General features: G+C 36.5%; 2 protein-coding genes across 6 annotated transcripts; both read left to right on the top strand.

Moving 5' to 3' along the window:
* The first annotated feature begins 83 nt into the window (after positions 1-83).
* LOC141619323 (uncharacterized) lies at positions 84-7,687 on the top strand. 5 transcript variants are annotated; one of them, XM_074436349.1, is made up of 10 exons: positions 85-286; positions 381-472; positions 1,432-1,503; positions 2,029-2,135; positions 2,364-2,419; positions 2,878-3,052; positions 4,052-4,150; positions 4,796-5,095; positions 6,040-6,939; positions 7,656-7,687. In XM_074436349.1, the coding sequence occupies exons 1-9, from the start codon at positions 134-136 to the stop codon at positions 6,906-6,908; spliced, it is 1,923 nt and encodes a 640-aa protein (XP_074292450.1). In that variant the 5' UTR covers positions 85-133; the 3' UTR covers positions 6,909-6,939; positions 7,656-7,687. The 5 variants fall into 5 exon arrangements, with proteins under 5 accessions (XP_074292449.1, XP_074292450.1, XP_074292451.1 ...); XM_074436348.1 differs by lacking the exon at positions 7,656-7,687 and having other exon boundaries at positions 84-286; positions 6,040-7,104; XM_074436350.1 differs by lacking the exon at positions 7,656-7,687 and having other exon boundaries at positions 1,438-1,503; positions 6,040-7,104.
* Positions 7,688-10,829: 3,142 nt separating this feature from the next.
* On the top strand, positions 10,830-16,910 carry LOC141619325 (endoglucanase 8-like). Its single transcript, XM_074436353.1, has 7 exons — positions 10,830-11,120; positions 12,126-12,536; positions 12,940-13,038; positions 13,649-13,810; positions 14,797-14,908; positions 15,166-15,332; positions 16,374-16,910. The coding sequence occupies exons 1-7, from the start codon at positions 10,911-10,913 to the stop codon at positions 16,695-16,697; spliced, it is 1,485 nt and encodes a 494-aa protein (XP_074292454.1). The 5' UTR covers positions 10,830-10,910; the 3' UTR covers positions 16,698-16,910.
* Positions 16,911-17,115: the final 205 nt, after the last annotated feature.

Here is a 17,115-nt window from a genome sequence, read left to right as displayed (position 1 = left end):
TACATTCATGTAACAAATATATAAACTCGTTTTACAACAGTGCATTAATTAATCAATTTAGGGGTTTAGGGCTTAACAAACACACATTCTCAAACTCAACCAACACATCTGCATCTTCCTTCAAGCTTCAGCAATGGCGTCGACATTGCTAGGGTTCGATGATGTAACTACTAATCTCAACGACAACTACAAGCTAGTGCCATGGTTAAACTGGGATGAGTGGTCCTTCGTCAAAATCTCTCTCTACTCCTCTTCTCCTCATTCAATCGCCAAAGCTCTACACCGCGTAATCTTCAAACTCTTATTCCTTCAATTTTTTGCTCAATTGATTTGTTTTGAATAATCGATTTGACGATATTGTTCGCTTTTTGTTGGAACAGATTGCGGCTTGGCGAAGTCGAGGATGTTTACCTGTTGCAGTCGAAGTTTCGGCTTCTTTCGTCGAAATTCAACAGAAAGATCCTTATTTTAGGTGATCGCCTTATGTTTTTGCGTTATTTGTGTACTCTTCCCTAAATTCAATCAAATTATATAGGTTTGATTAAAATACACCTCGCTTATACTGAACAAACGGATGGAATTGGCTTGAACGGAGGGATTAGTTAGTAGTAATTTCAATGCAGTAGCTTGTTAGCTTTGGTACTTGTAGATTATTTGTGTAGTAGTAGTATTTTCAATGTACTCACTCCATTCATTCCGATTTCATACGTTTGTTCAATATATGTGAGGTGAGGTGAATTTTAATCAAACGTATAGAATTGGAGTGAGAGGAGGGAATAGTAGTCTTTTTTTGTTTTGTTTTGGTGATCACCTTGTAATTCAACAGAAAGGTCCTCAGTTTAGCTGATCACCTTGTATTTTTCCGATTATTTGTGTACTATTCTCTCCGTTCAAGCCAAATCTATACGTTTGATTAAGTTTCTTCTCATATATATTGAACAGATGTATGGAGTTGGCTTGAACATGGAATGTAGTAGTAGCTTGTAGATTATTTGTGTAGTAGTAGTAATTTCAATGTACTCACTCCATTTATTTCAATTTCATACGTTTGTTCAATGTATGTGAGGTGAGGTGAATTTTGATCAAATGTATAGAATTGGAGTGAGCGGAGGGGGTAGTAGCTTGTTAGTTTTGGTGATCGCCTCGTAATTCAACGGAAAGATCTTCAGTTTAGGTGATCGCCTTGTATTTTTCCGATTATTTGTGAACTACTCTCTCCGTTCCAGCCAAATCCACACGTTTGATTAAGAGAATTGAAATTGGCTTGAGCATGGTAGTAAATACTAGGTAGTAGTATTTCAATGTAGTAGCTTGTTAGGTTTGATAATGTTTTGTTTAATATTTATTTGTGGCTGATTATTGCTGGTTTCTTGGGAGTTTCGTTTTTTACACTGTTGGTATTTGTAATTTATATGTGATGTTGGATTGTAGTGGCAGTTTGAGTAATGGAGTTGTGGATTCAGAAGAAATGCTGTCCATGCTTTATACTATGGCAATTATGAGGTGAGTGATTTTTGGAATTTCATGCTCATAATGCTGTGTACTTTGGAGGTGTTATCTGCAGAAGGATTGATTAAATGTTCCGAATATTTATTTGTTTTAGTTCTCCATATCTCATGGGTAACTATTAGAGTACTTTCTAGGTACTTGGCCTATGTTAAACTACTATATGATTTGGAGAGGTTATGTGTAGAAGGAAAGATTGAATATGACAAATATCTGTTTGTTTAAGTAATTTACGCTCGCAATTAACTATTACGGTACCTGGTAGTTACTTGGCGTATGTTAAACTGCTGTATAATTTGGAGTTATACACCGAACGAAAGATTGAAACGACAAATATTTGTTTGTTTAAGTAATATATACAGTACTACGATACCTTTTAGTTGCTTGGAGTATGTTAAACTGCTGTACTGTCTGATAGTATGTAGTCTTGATGCGGTTATTTTGTTGCTGAACTCGTTGAATCTATTCTGGCTTGTTTCCTGTGTGACCATTGTCTTACGTAGTTTAATATGGTGTGTTAAGGCTTGTGAATGGGATTATAGAGAAGACACGTGAGAGACAAAAGCTTTCGATTGCTGTGGCAGCTGATTTAATTCATATGCCGCGCATGCTGATTGATATTCGTCATGGTAAGAGCAGTGAAGAAAGTTTTTTCAGTTTATCCTTGAGTTGCTCATCTATTGTACTATCAAATCAATATAAATTATTATAATTTGACTTTTCGCTGTTTTGGAGTTTCTCTGTGGCTAATAATTTCGTCGGACATGCCATGGCTTTAATTAAATGGGAGAAGGGGGTAGATACTATTTTGCTGTGTATAGAAATTTGACTTGTGGTGGGATATTGTCTTCATGCAGAGGGATCACATCGTGAGCTTCCTTCACTTCACCTGCTTCGTCGAGCCTCAGTCCTGGTGTGCTCTTGTTTATCTTGCGCGTGGTTTAAGTTGATATTACTAGTTTAAATGTTGTATGTAGTTGGTAGTCTAGTTATAATTATCGTTTTTTTTTTCAGTTCCACAGCTCTGAACCCTGGTGGATCCCTTTTAGGGTGACCCATTCATCTATGAACTTAGCTCCATGGGTTTCTCAATTTATGCAAGAGGGTTCTTGTTCCATTGTATTAGCCTTCTACTCATACCCTTCAAAAGTCACATTATACTTTTAGCTCTGACTTATTTGTCTTCCATTTCCAGTGAAGCCATCTGATGCAATATCCTGTAAATGCTCATGGATTTGTATTGGAAGTTAAAAAATTTATACTTTGAGTCTGACTGCAGATATTGCTACTTGCTCGTTCTAATTGTTTGAGATTGCTTATTGACACCGGTATTTGAGTGTATATCTTTTGCACTTTTGTCAATGTGTTCAGGCACTTGATTGGTTGAAATCCTACTATTGGGATCGCCAAGAGAATGCAATCCCATACCAAAGTGCCAAGAGTGCTAATGTGAGGAAGGAAATTAGATCCAGATTACGTGAACTGGCTTTTTGTTTGAAGCTCAAGCATAGCTCTGTTTCATCCTCATCACGAGCTATAGGAAAACGTAGGTCCTTAACTTTATTCTTTTGGAAGTTATTTTTTTCCATTAGCCTGGACTTTTTTCATTTCAGTTTGTCAGAATTTAAAGCATTATATGCTTGTTTTGCTTTGAATTAATTGGATAAGCTATCTTATGACTTGCTTTTAGTTAAACTAAATCAGTTAAGCTCTTAGTGTCCCGAGTTACCCCATAAGGTATTCATAACTGCTACACCTGAATTTTCTTTTGATCTTGTTAAATGGCTTGGTGCCACAATGACCACGGACCGATTAATATGGGATTTAGTAGAGAGGATAAGAAATGATAGAAGCCTTCTTTGCTTAGTACTTGACCTTTAATTATTGTGGACTCTTTCTTTGGCACATTGACTTTGAAAGGTATCCGTTAATGATTAGTTGAAAAATAATTTTGGTGGGATGCATGTAAGGAGAGTGCTGAGGCTTTATTAATGTTATGTATTATTTTCTCATGCAGGATTGTATATTTTTAGATACTGTTGTGGGTTGGTATTGGGCAATGATAAAGAGGAGTGGGTGTTTAAAGAACTAGGAATTTCTCTGGCATTTGCGCTTGAGTATGTACCATAACTTTATATTAGATGGCGGTATTAGATCCTGGCTATGCATTAACTTTGATCGAATGACTTTGGGATTCGTACCTTTGTTAGGGCCTTCTGTGTTTTGACCTGGAGGCTTCCTGCGGTGAAGTTATGATTACCTGTCTGCTTTAGATAGAGTTCATGCCGAAGTGTATAAGAAAGAGATCGTCCTCTTAAGTCTTTATATGGGTCATGTCTTCAGTCGATGCAGTTAGGCTTGCTTAAACAGTGTGTTGCCTGCTGATGGCCTGTATTGCGTCCTTGCGTGACTCTTGCTTTTAAGGGAGTAAGCCTGCATTGATTATTGTGATTTATTTGATGTGGCCTATTTTGCCTATAAGATGCATGTAGCCTGTTGTTTCCTATTTGGCTAAGTTTTACTGTGTCATGACCTTTCTGTATAGGCGCTAAACATCATGAACAACTCATAGGCGGTACAGTTCATGCGCGCAGTAGGCTTTTTTCGCTTGTGGCCTGCAAATTCAAACCTCCTAAAAATGTTGGTAAGTTTATTTCTTTAGTTTTTGTGACAACTCTCAAGGAGCTCCACAGCGTTTCTTCTGTTTACGTTCATTGTCTTGGTGAAGGAAACATGTGATTGCATTCCCGCTTTAATGTTGCTGCTACATGCGCCTCCTGTAATACTCTTGTTTAGCAGCTATTGTACACGTAATGCTTGAACTGTTAATATTCCTAAACTTTGGGTTAACATATGGTGTGATGGGTATGCCTGTTTTAGTCGTGATTCATAGTTATCCGCCGTCTACCTTGTGATTGCTGTATGTATCAGTGTCATTATCTTACCAAAATAAACCATTGAGCCTAATTGTCTATTTGTGTGTAGGGGTTCTTCAATTCAACTACCTCTAATATGTCTCATCCAGAGTTTTTTACTTAGTATATTTTAAATAAACCATATGTATCAGACTCTCAGTAGAGAAAAGAGCAAAGAAACGGCCTCTCCATAATCTTGTGAAACAATTGTTATGCTTAATCAATAGGTGTTGATGACTCTGCATTTTCCAGTAGCTTTAGCGATCCTTTTCTGTTCCCTCTGTTATTTGGATAATCTTTGCAGTCATGAACTCTCAAAACTACAATAACTGAACACATTGTTTGATTACTCTATATTCTTGGTCAATGCGCAGGATCTAAGAAGCAGACGATGAAGATTTTGAAAAAGCTCGCACGGTTGTATTCTTTCTTCTCCTCAGACGTGGTCTCTGTGTTATTGGAACTTCTACTCAAGCCATCAAACTCAATAGATTCTATGGATTCTCCTGAGAATTTTAAGATCAAACCAAGCTTAGAAGCTGCTTATGATGCATTTGATGAATGGAAACCTGTGATAGCTAAGTTTTCTAAGCTTGAGCCAGATGCACTTCTAAGCCTTCTGAAGGCAGTGCTTGACATGATCGAGACTCGTACAATCTCAAGAGATGATTTTGGTAACTACTAATCCTTTTCTTTTTAATTTTTGAGGCTTTTCTTGTGTTCTGGTCAATATATTGTTTTTGAATTTTGTTATGATAGTTCATTCGTTTCCAAGGAGTCAAAAGCTTGCATTCTTTTGTTATAGATTCTGATGGAATAAAGCAAAAAATGATTCACTAAATTGGTTCTGCTTCTTTACATAGCAAAGTAGCAGTCATTAGCTGAGGTTATAACGCAATTTTCATTATTGGTCATCTCGAATCCATCTCTTCAGAGGGTAAGGCTATGTACATCAACCCACTTTATGTCCTTGCCCCACTATTGGCGGAAGCCTTTGCGACTCTGGGTAATGTTGCTCTTGTTGTTGTTGGAATTATGGTTCATATACGCTGTTTTTTATACTAGTGTTTTCAGTCAAGTTGGTATGCATTTGAAAATCAGAATTGTGTCCCTTAGATATTCTGATATACAGCTGATCCATTCCTATGCTGAAGTTTACCACATTAGGAAAGTTACTGGTAACTTCAAGAATTAGTTGGGTTATGTTCGTTAATTTCTAACTAATGAGATACCAAGCAATCATTCACCTTCTGAAGAGATTGGATCTGCTCTTCACACCTAAGAGCTTAACTGGTTACCTTATCATTTGACGTGTAAGTTTCGTGTTTTACTAACAATAGCTGACGTGAATTGTTATTTAGCGAGGGACATTTTCATTTGCACTGCAAATTAGAGGGGCTTATTCTTTCTCAATCGTTTTCTGAGCAATCATTTGTCAGTTTTCTTTTATCTTTGTTTTCGTCAAATGGAAATGTGACGATGTATGATGTCTTTAGTATGACATTATCATGATGTTCATAACAAATTGTTGTTCCTCTTCTTCTTACTCTTTTATCTTAGCTACTCTTTTAATTTTTTCCTAGTGGTGTTTAACTTAGCACTCTTCTGGTGTTCATAGGCAGTGAAAACTTCAGCATTTCCAAATACGACTCGGAGACTGAGATTATTGCGGTTCTTTCTTCACTCTTTACTGGGTTAGTCCTAGTTCTGAAAGGCCTAAAATTATCTCTGAATGAAAGTGAAGGAAGCCATTCCGAAAGCGACTGTTGCATTCCCAGAACAACGTTGATCGAAGTCGTACGGAGATGTCTTCAAATTGCAGATCCTGAAAATCACAAGCTTCTTGGTTCCACCTTGCTGATAGCAAAAATGGTTGGAAATGGTCGTCTAAACGAAAAACTTCAGAAGCTGTCTTTGCTGACATCTAAGCATTCTGAAGACTGTCCATCCGATGGAATAACCGAAGAACTTAGTAATCAAGACAAGTATATTCAACAAGCTGCACAAAAATTGGAAATGCTCAAACTCCGTAAACTTGGCAAGTCTAATATTACAAAAATCCAAGATCCAAATGCCGAAGATGGGAACATTTGGACTGTCGCAAAATCATGGAAACCATGCCCTATAGGGATGTTACCCCGTTCAGTGGGTACATCTGGATATCTACCTGTTCTCGACCTTGACGTGGATTATGAAACAAAGACGGCTTTGCCTTCCATTGATGACCAGGCAAACTTGGAATCTTCACAGTGCAACAAAAGAGATGCTTGCTGTGATATAGAGACAATGGATGAGTCTAGCATTAAGAGGGTGAAAATTACAGAGGAATCTGATTTAACCGTTCCAGGTGATACTAATATGGTTTTGACATCTGATGGGGTAAAAGGCCGACTTTTGATTAACGGGTTTTACCAAAAAGTGGGTGATGAAGAGGCGCAAAACATCCTATCTAGACTTCGAGTCTTGGTACCAACAAACAAGAGTTGAAGAACTACTTATACGCTGCTCCTTGTACTCCGTAACTCGTAAGTCATTGCTGCTTCATATGTCTAATTTTGATTTTTTATTTAAGTCGACCATTTTGCTATGTTGAATCACCGTCAATTTTGGCAATTTTGATAATGTAACATCTCAAACTATGAAATTCTTATTTAAAATTATTAACTCGTGTCCATCTCTCAAATTCTCATATGAGAAAGTAGTCGGATAAAATTTTCAAATAAACAACCCATATAATCGACTGTTTTTTTTTTCTTCATTTTAGCTTAAGTGAGAGTATTTAGCTGTATTAGTTTGATCTTGCATTATATCAATTTACGGAATTAATGCATCTAGGGAGGCTGACGATAATACTTCCCATGGTGGAGAAGGCCGGCAGGGGTGACCTGAGAACATATGAGCCGCGGGCAAAAACCCTTATCAGCCATCTGATCTCAGGTCGCTCCTGTAGGACTTCGCCATCGAGCTCAATATATCTGACCATTGTGATTGCTGATGATATGAATAGTAATCGATCCAGTGGTGGAGAAGGCCGGCAGGGGCGACCTGAGAACACATGAGCCACACTAGGCAAAAACCTTCAATAGCCATGTGGTCTCAGGTCGCTCCTGTGGGACTTCGCCATCTTAATCTATCGATTTTAACTAATTTTTCGATTACTTTGGGTTTTGTAAGATGGAATTGGTATTGTGTTATGATGAGACTTGCTATAACTGCTGGTGTTTTTATTTATAGTGATTTGGAGGAGTTTGTGGTACAATGGTGTACTCCAATGTAGTACAACATTAGAATTTAGAAGTGCATGAGTGGTACTACTAAAAGCTTAAGTTTCCGATTTCGGTCTTGTTTTCGTTAAAACGGAGTACTAGTACTAGATTACTAGAAGAGTACATGCCGAGCTTGTACTAGTGTACTACTACGTAGAGTACGTAGTTGTGTAGTACGTACCAACTATTACAACCATCAAATGCGATGGATTTTTAACGTGGGCTGCTATGTACCAATGCTTCTAGTTCTAGCCCATTTGTTGTATGGAACTATTTCTATGGCAGGGGTGTGTTTGGGCTTGAAAAACAGCCCAATGGACTATGAACTATCTAATCTTTGTTGACCGATTTTGCGTTGCGAATACTCGGTATGATTTGCAAGTAGAGTAGTAAAGTTCAAACCTTTTTTCTAACGAAGCTGATTAGAGAAAGATTTGTAAGAATATATCATCGGAAATTAATGTGCAAATTAATATTTATCAAAACTAATGAAATTTTCTTGTATGGAGTAAATTTATCTAGTTAGCTTCTTATCATAAGGACACACGTTAGAAAAGCCGATAAAGGCGAATTAGAAATGTAAATAACTTTGCGCTGCAAGAAATATCAGATTATAAATTGCTTCGAGTTAATGGAAACTTCTTCCAAAGTAAAATTTCTGTCAAATTCAAGGGTGCGTACTTCACCCCCGAAGTCGCGAAAACGGATATCCATGGGAGAAGTAACCCTATTAGATCACATCCAAAAACTGAAAACAAAGTTAGATCAGATGAGCTCAAATTGTGGTGATTGAAGGCCATAAGCATATTATTATAGTTTAGAGAGTTGGTACAAATATATCCAAGTAGAAAAATGCTTGAAACTTATTATCTGTACAAAATGATTAAATGAATGAATGTGCGCTTTACAAGTTGTACAACTGAGTTGGCATTCCTAAGATTTAGAGTCAGTACCCCATGTTATCTTGGGCTAGTGTCATACGGAGTAGTTGAGAATCTGCCCATAGTTGAATTACATGATAATATCCATCAGTACCGTTATCAGACGGTCTTACACGGTTTTATATCGTCTCACAGTATAAGATGGTCTTACATTATAACTACTGGTACTATTATGAGATCACAAGATCTTTCAGACAGTTCTTAACTTAATTTTTCAGCCCAAAAGATTTGGAGTTGTGGTGCTTGAAGGTGAATATTTTAGTAGGTGTGTTTGGATTGTACATTATTTGCACTCCGTATGTCTTGTACAAGGTACCACCAAATCCAATTTCAACTGAGGGCCTCTTTTCGTATGTCCTAATAAACCTTACAAAATTAACTCGATCTGTATGACCCTATTTGAGAGGTTACCCTGATACTTCAAATTGACCCGAAATGCATAGGTTTAAGGACATCTGAGACATGAATTGACCTAATCCGAACTTAACCCAAGCTGTGATGACCCGACTTAAAATAACCCGACCGAAAACCTCCCGACCAGAAAATCCGACTAAAAATAACTCGAATTGACCCAAAATGACTAATTTGAAATCATACTGGCACAATGCGTATTAGTATATCTACATTAAAATTAAGAATCATTTATCATGCCTAAGTTATACTCCGAATTTGTGATATAAGTAAGTTTTAAAAACGCTTAAATACTTCGTATCTCTTACCCATCGAAATGAAAAGAACTAGAACCAAAACAACGTACCCAGAAGTCTATAACAGTCCCAAAACCGGATATAACCGATTCGACCCAAATTGACCTTGACTCATATACATAAGTCCCGACTCCCGATGCACCAAAATAACCGAACAGACCCGACCCGGATCAATCCGACCCAATTGGCAAGAAAAAGAGTCAAAGCAGAATAGTGAAATGGTCAAGAATAATGTGAGTATCGAGGGACAGTCTTATCCAGTCACGTTATACCACGTGTTACCTCTGAACAAAACATACCAATTCCATACCTCCCCTGCCTTCTCTCCCTCCAAAGTCCAACCTCCAATATCACAATTTACTATTAACAGAATCCAATGAACCCCACCTCTCATTTATTTACATTTTCCACCTCCCACTCACATTCCACCTATTTTTCCATTCTTATATAAGACGGTTTTATAATTTTGTTGCATATTTTCAAGTAATCCGTATTTGTTACATGTTTATTACAAATGGTATACTGTGCAGATTCAGTTAGTTTAACTGGTAAAGCTATAAGTAATAACATTTAAGACTTGTATTCAAAACTCGTCGGCATCATATTCACTTTTATGGCTCGTTTTATACCAAAAAGAAAAAAAAAAAAAAATTGGTAGATTGTCTTACAATATAAAACCGTTCTTTTACATATAAAATCACTCATTTGTTGATAAGTCTCTCGTGAATTCTTATTTAAGACTGCCTCTATCAAGAGCTTAGAACGAGTCATATTAATGGATAAGATAAAAGCAGTGTGCATAGGCACAAAACAACAAATTTATCTTATAGGCTCAAGTTGGGTGATATTTAACTCGTCTTAATTTTAAGACAAGGAGACTAGTTAAGTATTCACGAATTCTCATTATAAACGGAAGATATTCGTCTATAGTTATAGACAGACCAAATATCCACCCACTGTAAGTATAAAACAAGTAACAAATTGCGTGATGGGGCCCAAAAATATCACCACTTTAAGCATATTTGATATGTCTTTACAATCTTCCACTTTAGACGGATATATCCATCTATAATAAGACTAATTGTTAAGTACTCCCTCCATTCAACTCCACACTACACTTATGCTTTTTGCACGGGTATTAAGGAACGAATTAAAAAAACGTTTAAAAGTACATAGGGAAAAGAATGGTGGGGTTAAAAATGTTAAAAAAATATAAATGTGGGGTTTTATGGTGGAATAGAGTGGACCAACAATGACATTTGATGTAAATAAGTTGTTGGAATTAGGATAAAATTGTCTTTTTCATTTCCTTTTTAGGAAAGGTGTAGTGTGGAGTTGAATGGATGTAAATGGTATATGTGTAGTGTGGAGTTGAATGAAGGGAGTATTTAACCAATAAAAAAACCGTCTCAGGAAACGAACTTATTCCCGAGTTATTATTTTTTTCTTGTAATTTCCCACTCTATATAAACAACACAAATAACCACCTCCACCTCACTTCATTACACATTCACACTCCATTTTCTCCCTTCCCTTCCCTTCACTCTCTCTCTGTACTCTCCCTTCCCTTCAAAAATGGCGGGAAATACCGGCCACATTGCCGTCCTCCTCACTCTTCTCACCTTCCTCTCTTTCGCCGCCTCCTTCGCCACCGCTCACAACTACTACAACGCTCTCCGCAAAAGCATCCTTTTCTTCGAAGGCCAGCGCTCCGGCCACCTCCCCGCTGATCAACGCCTCCGTTGGCGCGCTGACTCTGCTCTCCATGACGGCGCTTCCGTCGGTGTATGTTCTCCTTACCTACATTGCCTTTTTACGACTTTACCTCTATGTTCCGATTATTTATTTATCTATTTCATTTTAATCGTTACGATTTTTATTGTCTATTTTTAGTAATAGGTATAGGTGAATCGTATTTTAATCAAAAGTAAACAAATATTGAGACGGAGAAAATCAAATATAAATGACTATACGATCAATGCTGTTAATTTGTTTCCGTCTTAATTATTTATCGATTTCATGGATATGTGAGTAGTATTTTAATTAAAGTTAAACAAATTATTGAGACGGAGAAAATATATGTGAATTCTATTTTTAGTAATACATGTGAATCATATTTTAATCGAAAGTAAACAAATATTGAGAAGGAGAAAATCAAATATAAATGACTATATGATCAATGCTGTTAATTTGTTTCCGTCTTAATTATTTATCAATTCCATGGATATTTGAGTAGTTTTTAATTAAAGTTAAACAAATGATTGAGACGGAGAAAATATAAACAAGTACATGACTAATGCTGTTAATTTGTTTCCGTTTTAATTTTTTTTTTTAATTTTTTTTTAATTTTTTTTTTATTTTATTATCATTGGTTGAAAATTGAAATACCTTTGAGACGGTATATGTTTATCTTTGATAATACAAAAAAAATTGAGACGGTATATGTTTACCTTTGATTAAAGTATTTATAAAAGAAAAGGTAAATAAATAATTAAGACGGTATATTTGATTAAAATATTTATCGAATAAATAATTGGAACAGAGAATATTAGTGTAACTGATTTCTGTTACAGAGTGGAGTATTAACTAACTGAAATCGGCGAATTATTGTAGAGGTATATGTTTACCTTTGATTAAAGTATTTATAAAATAAAAGGTAAATAGATAATTGAGACGGTATATTTGATTAAAATATTTATTGAATAAATAATTGGAATGGAGAATATTAGTGTAACTGATTTCTGTTACAGAGTGGAGTATTAATTAACTGAAATCGGCGAATTATTGCAGAGGGATTTAACAGGAGGATACTATGACGCAGGCGACAACGTAAAATTCGGGTTTCCAATGGCATTCACAACAACGCTCTTATCATGGAGCGTAATTGATTTCGGAAGAAACATGAGAGCGGAGCTCCCCAACGCGCTGAAAGCAGTGCGTTGGGGAACCGACTTCCTATTAAAGGCTACGGCTCAAGTGCCTGATATAATGTACGTTCAAGTCGGTGACCCGTACTCGGATCATAACTGTTGGGAACGACCCGAGGATATGGACACATTGCGAACGGTTTACGCAATTGATCGGAATAATCCTGGGTCGGATGTTGCTGGTGAGACGGCTGCTGCATTGGCTGCTGCCTCAATTGTGTTTAGGAGGCGTGATCCTGCTTATTCCCGACTTTTATTAAGTCGCGCTGTTAAGGTACGTGTTAATTTACGTACTAATTGGGTGTTTTGTCTCGAATAGAGCGAGTAATTCTTTTCCGTTAATTAAGGTGTTATGTTATCATTTTCCAAAAAGAAATTAAGTAGTCTTTTGGCACGTAATTAACGGTTTTATTTGTACATTTGTCATACGATATACAATAGTCTAATAATTGTGTTGTTAAGGTACGTGTTAATCTACGTACTAATTGGGTTGAATGGAGCGAGTAATTCTGTTCTGGTAATTAGTAGTCCTTTGGCACGTAATTAATGGCTTTAATTGTACAGTTGTTATACGACATACTCCGTATAATTTATTATACTTGCATTTTTTTTAATTAATATAAATGAGTCACAAGGACAATACAATAACCTATAACGGTGCGTTTTTGATCGGTTAGGTGTTTGATTTTGCGGACAAATATCGAGGAGCATACAGTAACAATCCAAGGACAAGGAGAGGAGCATGTCCCTTTTACTGTGATGTTAACGGTTATCAGGTGATTTTTCTGATTTTTTATATTTTTTTTTGTTTTAATTTGTCAACTTTGTTTCGATTTTTGATCGTTATTTTGTCTGGTTTAATGCAATTGATGTGTACCCATTTCCTCTGTACGTATCATGTGAATTTTGCAGAGCTACATAACACTATAGTATGGAAAAAATGGAAAGTTACCTTCTGTTACAAGAATAGTGAAATTTTGACTTTTTATGGTTGTAACCAATTTAAGTAAAGAATGTCACATGTACTCATAAGTCATATACACAATTAATGTCATGATTTTTTAATTTATGGGTTAAAATGATATTTTAGTACTATAGCGTCACTCAATAAAATTCAATTTCGCGACATTTTAGTATTTGGTATGTAGTTGTCACGAGTTCACAATTTTCGGCGTTGTGACTAATGTGATTATACCGTGTTGTTAACTAGAGTGTGACTAATGAGTCAAAATTGGGTCGTGTCATTTCAACTTCATGACATTGGAGTATCGGTAGTTGACTAGTTGTCATGAGTTTACAACATGCAGCGTACTGAGTAGTGACTAATGTGATTAGACCGAGTTGTTAATTATAGTGTGGCTAATGGGTTGATATTGGGTTTGGCAGGACGAATTACTATGGGGAGCGGCATGGTTGCACAAGGCCACAAGGAGGCGGGAATACAGAGAGTATATAGTAAGGAACGAGGTGATATTAAGAGCCGGTGACACCATTAATGAGTTTGGATGGGATAATAAGCACGCCGGAATCAATGTCCTCATTTCTAAGGTCTCTTTACGTTCTTTCTTTATCAATTTTTCTAGACAATTTCATTTCTGTTTTAATTTATACTCGTATTTATATTACTGTTGTTACCAACCCATATAGTTATACTCCCTTTAGAAACAAAGAGCTAAAAATCCATTTAGGCTGGAATCATCAAGTCTTCATATGGTTCCTTAATCCCGGGATAAAATTGATTAATCAACGTACGGAAAAAGGTACTCCGTACAAGAAAGACCCCATCTAAGAAAAATGTAAACTACTCAAACTAAGCAATAATAATATCCTAAGAATTTGGTTCATAATTACGGAGTATGACAGTTAATAGTAAATGTTTCCATATGATTAGTTTCCTAATCATTAATTAGCTGGACCTTAAGGAATTGTTGTCCTAATGCAATGGGACATTATTCTTCTTGTCCTATGCCTTGGGGAACTACTTATGTAGGACCCAAATTATCTGACCCATATTGTTTATTGGATGGGTTCAAATACTTGGGCCCATTTATTACCCATTTCAGCTTATCTAAAATAATTAAAGATAAATACTCCGTACTTATACAAATGATCCAAAATGTTGAATATATTTAGTCAAAGGGTGTGACAGGGGGAGAAGAATCTATGTGCATATGATATGATAGTATTGGATATGATTGCACATGATGATAATACTTCGTATACTGTATAGTGTAATCTTGTAAGTGTGTAAGGCTTAGTTGTCATTTTGACAGACCAATGTACATGTCGGATTGGTTCTGTTATCAAGGTGTATTTCTCGAGAACTCGCTCCGTCCCGATGAATAGTTATCATTGTTTAAAACTTTTAATCGCGGGACTTTTCTTGTGTATCCGAGCAAGTAATACGAGTATATGTGGTGTATGTTGTACGCGTTTCTTATGTATGAAAGGTTGATTTAACGGTAGATGCAATTTCACAAAATGATCTCATGGGGCAAGGACTAATGATAATACTGTAATTGATTTGGATACAGGAAGTTTTGATGGGAAGAGCTAACGATTTGATGAACTTTAAGACCAATGCCGATGGCTTTATATGTTCCGTGTTGCCCGGAGTTGCTCATCCCGAAGTTCAATATTCACCCGGTAATTTACTAGCTAAGCGTACAAATTATTGCTCTAAAAATCAAGTTTAAGAAGTACAGTACTCCGTATCTATGATGTTAATGACATAGCATAATGTAGTATATCGTGAAAAACTAGGTTAAAAAATACGTTTTTACAAGTGTTGGTGAAACGGGTTAGGAATTAGGATCCGTAAGAGTTAAGAGATTCTACCGGATCCTTAACACTAGTATAACCAATGAGTGATACTCATGGAATCATGCATGAAAATTGTGAAGGTGGTCTGATATTCAAGTCTGGAGGTAGCAACATGCAGCATGTGACATCCCTATCATTCCTACTACTAGCTTACTCTAACTATCTCAGCCACTCCAATCACCAAGTACCTTGTGGCGGTGGCGTCTCCGCCTCCTCTGCCCTTCTCAAAAACGCGGCTAAACGTCAGGTACCATTTCCGCTTTTCTTCCACCTTTCACATGGAAATTTGCATTTTGATCCAATGCATGAATAGTTACTTGGAAACAGACACAACGAGAACCTTACTCTTTTATTATAACACCGAGATGTTGTCTTAGGTTAATGGTAACTAAAACTGCATTGAAATTATATCGACTGACCGCTACTTCCGAAAGTTACACAACTTAGTGTCACATGTTGCACAAAAATATGATCATGAACTGACCACAAGAAATATAGCAGTTGGGAGTTGAGGTCCACATGAGACTTGTATAACTGGCAAATATTTGCATTAGATTCCTAGAGCATTAAATCTAGTTGGTATGGTCCTCAAAAGTCAAGGGAACTTTCACTATTCATAAGACCTTTTTTCATAACTTGCCAATTTTGTACATTTACTTCACTAGTTCACTTTATCACATGACAACGGCTAATATTTTTAACTTCACATTATACTTCCCACCTTCTAGGATTCTCATTAAATTTTAGTTTGTTTCTTTGCTCATTACTCTTGCAAAAAATTACTTGTGATATAAGGTGCAAAAGTTTGTATACTTTATATCGGGTTATTAGATTTATAATGCGACTGATTCGAATTTGTAATACAAATACGCGATTTGTTCAAAATAGAGCATATCGGTAGAGTTATAACTAAATACGATAGTATAGGTAAGTAAGTGAATTAGATAACCCAGCTTTATACTAATGTTAGTGGCATTGTAATACAAATAAGCGATTTGTTCAAAATAGAGCATAATTCGGTAGAATTATAACTGAATACGATAGTATAGGTAACTAATTGAATCAGATAACCCCAAGTAATTGGTTTCTGTCTCGGCCTTGGTACAACGTATTATCCGGGCTTCTAAGGTCTTAGCTTTTATTTCGGCCTAGGTTGATCCTCTAGGGTAGGACCAACCTATCTCATCCTTTCGATTGTTATACTTGTGTTGGACACTAGATACTTAAACTTTATTTAAAGCCGAAACATATTGATTTCTTTATACTCGTGTTGTATGTCAAAATGTAGGTGAATTACATACTAGGGGATAATCCGTTAAGGATGTCCTACATGGTCGGGTATGGAGTACGCTACCCACAAAGGATACATCACAGAGGAAGTTCTCTGCCATCGGTCAGGATCCACCCAGCTCACATCGGTTGCAAAGCGGGTACAACTTACTATTTGAGCCCAAATCCAAACCCGAATAGGCTAGTTGGAGCGGTCGTTGGTGGGCCTAATGTTACTGATGCTTTTCCGGATTCAAGGCCATACTTTCAGGAGTCTGAGCCCACAACATACATCAATGCTCCTCTAGTGGGATTGCTTGCTTACTTCTCTGCCCATCCTTGATTATTAGCAGCTACTGTTGATTTACTTAATTATATTGTTTATGCTTGTATGGATAAATCTCGAAAAATACGAAAAATGGAGTATAAAAGCTGGGGAGAATGTATAAGAAGTTAACTATGATTATAAGGTAGGGCAATGTACAGTGGTGAGCAAATTGCCACCCTGCAAAAACTGTATGGATTGCATTAATAGTGAAGAAATGAGATTCGAACTTAAGATCTAATGTAGTCGTTACGTGTACCTTAATCTTAGCATTTATTCGATAATGAGCACAATCCCTCTCTCCCCGGCGGATGAAATTTTCGAAGTTTTTAGTTAAATTTTTCGAAATTTTTTCGAGTGTACTTTATGAAATTAGTCGTTCGCCCCCCTAAGTTTAAATCTTGGCTCCGCCATTGAGTAGTACCATATGAATCTA

The sequence above is a fragment of the Silene latifolia genome, chromosome X, assembly GCF_048544455.1.
Source record: "Silene latifolia isolate original U9 population chromosome X, ASM4854445v1, whole genome shotgun sequence".
Taxonomy (NCBI): domain Eukaryota; kingdom Viridiplantae; phylum Streptophyta; class Magnoliopsida; order Caryophyllales; family Caryophyllaceae; genus Silene; species Silene latifolia.
Note: the sequence above shows the minus strand (reverse complement) of the source record. Positions and strands in the feature narration are given on the sequence as shown.